The 4,278-nt window shown below is 51.6% G+C and overlaps 1 protein-coding gene across 1 annotated transcript; it reads right to left on the bottom strand.

The window, feature by feature from the left end:
• Nucleotides 1-417: 417 nt before the first annotated feature.
• Nucleotides 418-3,409, bottom strand: LOC147974549 (nuclear transcription factor Y subunit A-7-like). The gene is made up of 7 exons (XM_087517562.1): nt 3,231-3,409; nt 2,091-2,382; nt 1,629-1,732; nt 1,437-1,508; nt 1,172-1,336; nt 969-1,095; nt 418-883 (listed from the first exon to the last, which is right to left on the bottom strand). The coding sequence occupies exons 2-7, from the start codon at nt 2,371-2,373 to the stop codon at nt 825-827; spliced, it is 810 nt and encodes a 269-aa protein (XP_087373688.1). The 5' UTR covers nt 2,374-2,382; nt 3,231-3,409; the 3' UTR covers nt 418-824.
• Between the last annotated feature and the right edge of the window lie 869 nt (nt 3,410-4,278).

Raw genomic sequence — 4,278 nt, 5'->3', positions numbered from 1 at the left:
AAAGAACTACCTAAAATCTGAAAACACATACAAAAAATAAAATAAAAAAACAAAATCTTGAAGAAGCGGCCAGCACGCGATACGTGCGGACGGTTGGACGCACCACTTAAGCTCCGTCAGCCCACTGAAGTGACTCTTGCGGGGCTCCGCAAGGGATACCTCTTAGTGACTCCTATAAGCGAGACATAGGGGTGCCCGCGTGCAAGTGCCACGGTGAGGGAGGCCGCCAGGTTGGTCCATGGGCCCAAGGTTTTGTGAGGTACAATAACGAAGATTTCAGTGAAGAATCATCATCGTCTCAGAGTATGAGTTTGGGCACGTAGACGGAAATATCTAGTTCGCACAAGGTCCAAGATTTCGTTTCGATAATATCGGCATGCTACCTACAACTCAAAGTGGATTTTTGGTCACAAGAAGTGAAGAATGCTGACACCAGTTCTATTCTCTGCACATCGAGGTTCAGCCCTGCACCGCCCATAATTTGTTACACTACCCAATCTTCAAAAGCAAGCCAAATCCCACTCTACCGCAGTACACACAAACGCTATCGATCCGGAGTCAATCATCAATCTTACACGCGCCCCGCAGCAGTCTCAGCGCCGCCGCGAGGACGCAGCACAGCCTAGTTTAGTTCACACAACAACAACAACAACAACAGAGGTGACAGAATGCGAAAGCCAAGAATGAATTGCCTGGAGACAGCAGCAGACCCTGACCCACGGGCACCAGACACCAGGACGGACGGAGATCCACCCTCGGGGCGCCGTGCGCCAGCCGGCGGTCGGAGGAAGCCGCTGTTCTAGGTTGCATCAAGGGGTGCCACTTCACGCCTGACGGAGATGCAGGTCCGGCGGCACCCGGAGATAGTCGGAGCTCTGCTCGCCTGACCAACCGGAAAGCCGTTTTATCAGAACAAGCTGCTAGCAATTGTTCCTAAGATTGATCAGGCAGGGAGGCGATGACACTACCTTTGTTTGCTTCGGTTCTGCCGCCATTGGAGGCGCCGTTCTCGTCCTTCTTGGTGTTGAGGAAGCGGCCGCCGGTGCCCCTCGCCCGCCGCATAGCGTGCTGGTGCCGGGACTCGTGGAGGTAAGGCTGCATGGAGTAGAAAACAGAGGTCGAACACAGGTTCAGGCAGGAAGGAACGAGGGAGATGATTTGCTGGGCTGACCTTCCTGGCCTTGATCGCCTTCCTCTCGAGCTCGGCCTTGGCGCGCGACTGCCGCCGCCTCAGAATGCCATGGTACTGCTTGGCGTTCACGTACACGGGCTCCTCGGACACTTCCAGAGGCAGCGGCATGCGAGGGTGCGTCAGCCCGGGTAGCTGGAAGTGAGCCTGTCAGGGCCACAAGAAACGCAGCCAGTTGAGAAATGCAGCCAATTCAGGCATATGAGATGGTTTCTGGTGCTTAAATTGGCATGGAAATACTGTATACCACTGCTTGAGCTCCATAGGGACCGACCATGCCTGTGTAGTAAGCATCAGGGTACGGGTACGTTGCCGAAGCCTGCACAATGCCAAATTGCCAACATGTGCTTCAGATAAAGAATCGCGCTGCCAGACAGTGCGCACACGTTGCAAACATCAACGGAAAAGATAAGAGTCCAGGAAGGGGAAGAGATCATACCATCGGTTGGTTTAGTTCTAGGTGTGAGTATGGTGCTAAATAGTCTGTGGCCAAAGCAGGCATCCGCGACGTGGCACGTTGATTTTCTTCTTCAAAGCTTCCATCTGGCATTCAGAGAACATCACGGTAACAGATATCAGGTATATGTGAATTGCAGACAAGCTCGTTTCCACATATAACAGTTATTCAGGTGCATAATTACTGAAGATATTCTAGTGCACATAGTAGTTATTACTTTCTCCGTCCAGAATTACTTGTCCTACATCCGTTTGAGCGACAAGTAATTCCGGACTGAGAGAGTATTACATGGTTTACAAGATTGGACTTGAGTTTCCTCATCATTTTGCTGAAGCAACTCTACTGACAGGATCCAAGGTTTTGTTAAAAGAAAACAATACATAGGAGTGCAAGTAGTACCCTTCAAAAAAAAAAGGAGTGCAAGTAGTAGACAGGCCAACAAACCTTTTGGTTCCCCTGATCTCTGGGAGTCGTCGTCGCTACTCTCGGCGCGCGGGTCGTCGTCGGCTGTCTTCTTCTTCCCCTGCGTCGTCGCGCCCTTGCCCGCGCCGCCGCCGAGCGGGTTGCTCGACAGGCTGATCCCCGCCCCGCTTCCGGGCGCCACGACGGCCGGAGAGACGGCCCCGAACCCTGTCCCCGTCCACCAGGGCTGCATCGCCATGCCGGACGGCAGCCCTCTCGGCTCCACCAGGTTGCTCTCTCCCGGCCGCGATCCCATGCCACTCATAGCTTCTCACTGTTTGAGCAGCACCACCGAAGAGAACATGCACGGGGGCACACAGGTCAACGAAGAAGAAGATGCGTTGCAAACACAGAGCATATTCAAAAATTTCAACTTGGCCACGCGCCAGATCCCCGGAAGAACAGATGGGAGTACGGATCATGATGATTAAGAAACTGAAGCAACCAATTATTACTGCTAATGAACAGGATGAGAGCCCGCCCGGGGCCGAGAAAGACGGGATCGAACCAGCCGACGACTTTTCTCCAGGCTTATTACGGAACAGTAGCAGTGTCTGTCTGTCAGATTACAATATCCATTGACAGTTTGACACGCACGAACCCGAATCAATGGAACACACAGCAGAACAGTAAAAACGAGAAGACACTCTAGCTATAATAGAACTATAGGCACGTCCCAGCTGGATGGGTGCAACCGAGCCGACGAAAAGAGACGCGAATTCCTCGCCGTTGGAGTAAAGCAGAAGGCACAGATAGTACTATCGTCGCCTCGCCGGTGAAATTCGAGCCCTAATCTGCGGCGGCCCCGGCAACAGCAACCGTGACTCTCATCCCCGCCGCGCAAGCGAGATCCCCGCACGACTCGCTCTCCAGCCCAAGCCGGTGGAGTTAATTCGGATAAGCCTCTTGCTTGCCACTTATCCAAAGAAGAAGAAAGCCGGCGGGCGGGCGGGCGGGCGGCAGCCCGAAATAGAAACACCGGTCGGCCCGCATCGGAACCGAGGCGCGCGGAAAAGGGCAGGCAAACACCAATCAGAAGAAGCGACGAGACGACGAGAATAAAAAGGGAACAAGGGAGGGAGGAAGGAAGGAAGCAGACGAGAGGCGAGGAGGGCTACTGACCACTGGGCGCGGAGGGAGGGAGTGAGGTTCCCGGCCAATAGGGCGTCTTCCTCCTCTATCTCCTCTGCTCTCTATCTCCACACGCACGCAGGCTGGCTTGGCTCGGGCTAAGACGGGATTGGGCGAGGGATAATCGCGGTGGTTAACATGGCTGTTAGGGGGGCCGATGGGTGGACGAGAGTGGAGACGTGTACCGGGGGAAAGGGAAGGGGGTCGCCACCGCCACGCGGCCGGTGCGAGCAGCGGAGGTGAGAGTGACGGACAGACGAGGTGGGTGGCGACGGGCGGGACGTACGGGAGGAGATAATGCTAGACTAAGCAAGGGGTTGGCGGGTTGATTAAATTAATTACTCCCTCCTTTCCGGTTTATTATAAGGCTGGTTATAGTAGGGTAACTTAGCTAGTAACTTAACACATTCCAAGACAATTTTGTTTATGTGGCAAGTATTTAATGAGGAAAGAGGTGTTTGAAGTAACATAATATGTTACCGTAACATAGCGTTTCCCGAGGTAAAATGAGCCTATATGTTAATAAATGAAGCGATCTATGACACTACTACTATGATACTTTGCACTATGAAGGTAGTAACTTAGACTAATGTCATATGCATGACACTAGTATAAGTTACTCCCCACTATGACCAGCCTAAGGCTCAATTCAAAAATCTCATCAACCAAGATAGACGATGGGCGGTGGAATATTTTTTATAGTTTGCAAAAGCACTCAATTAATGCTTTTGTTTTTCTCAAAAATTATATTGACAAATGCATTAATTGCAATGCATGCATGCATAACATGTGATGGGGAACAATCAAATTGAGCCTTATAAAATGGAAAAACTAAAATTTCGAGATAACTCCTTTAAAACCGAAAGGAAGGAGTAACTCGATTTATTTACTGTACTACCACGGCTGGGTCTCCCCGTAGTACAGTAATTTACCTGGTGTGTTGTGTTAATGCTTGGTCTCCTCCTGCGGCCTGGTTATTGATTAAAGTGTGCGCAGTGCTGCCAGGTGGCACGGAATAGTGCTTTTTAATAGTGCGTGC

Source organism: Triticum urartu, chromosome 4A (genome assembly GCF_056163025.1).
Source record: "Triticum urartu cultivar PI428250 chromosome 4A, HENAU_Tu73, whole genome shotgun sequence".
Classification (NCBI taxonomy): domain Eukaryota; kingdom Viridiplantae; phylum Streptophyta; class Magnoliopsida; order Poales; family Poaceae; genus Triticum; species Triticum urartu.
The sequence above is the reverse complement of the archived record's forward strand: the minus strand, read 5'-3'. Positions and strand labels throughout refer to the sequence as shown.

What these genes read in the sequence shown, in the direction of transcription:
- LOC147974549 (XM_087517562.1), bottom strand. Translation starts at nt 2,373, where the DNA reads ATGAGTGGCATGGGATCGCGGCCGGGAGAGAGCAACCTGGTGGAGCCG. An exon ending in GAGATCAGGGGAACCAAAAG is followed by an intron (nt 1,733 to 2,090) that starts GTTTGTTGGCCT and finishes TCTGAATGCCAG; the next exon opens with ATGGAAGCTTTGAAGAAGAA. An exon ending in AGGCGATCAAGGCCAGGAAG is followed by an intron (nt 1,096 to 1,171) that starts GTCAGCCCAGCA and finishes TACTCCATGCAG; the next exon opens with CCTTACCTCCACGAGTCCCG.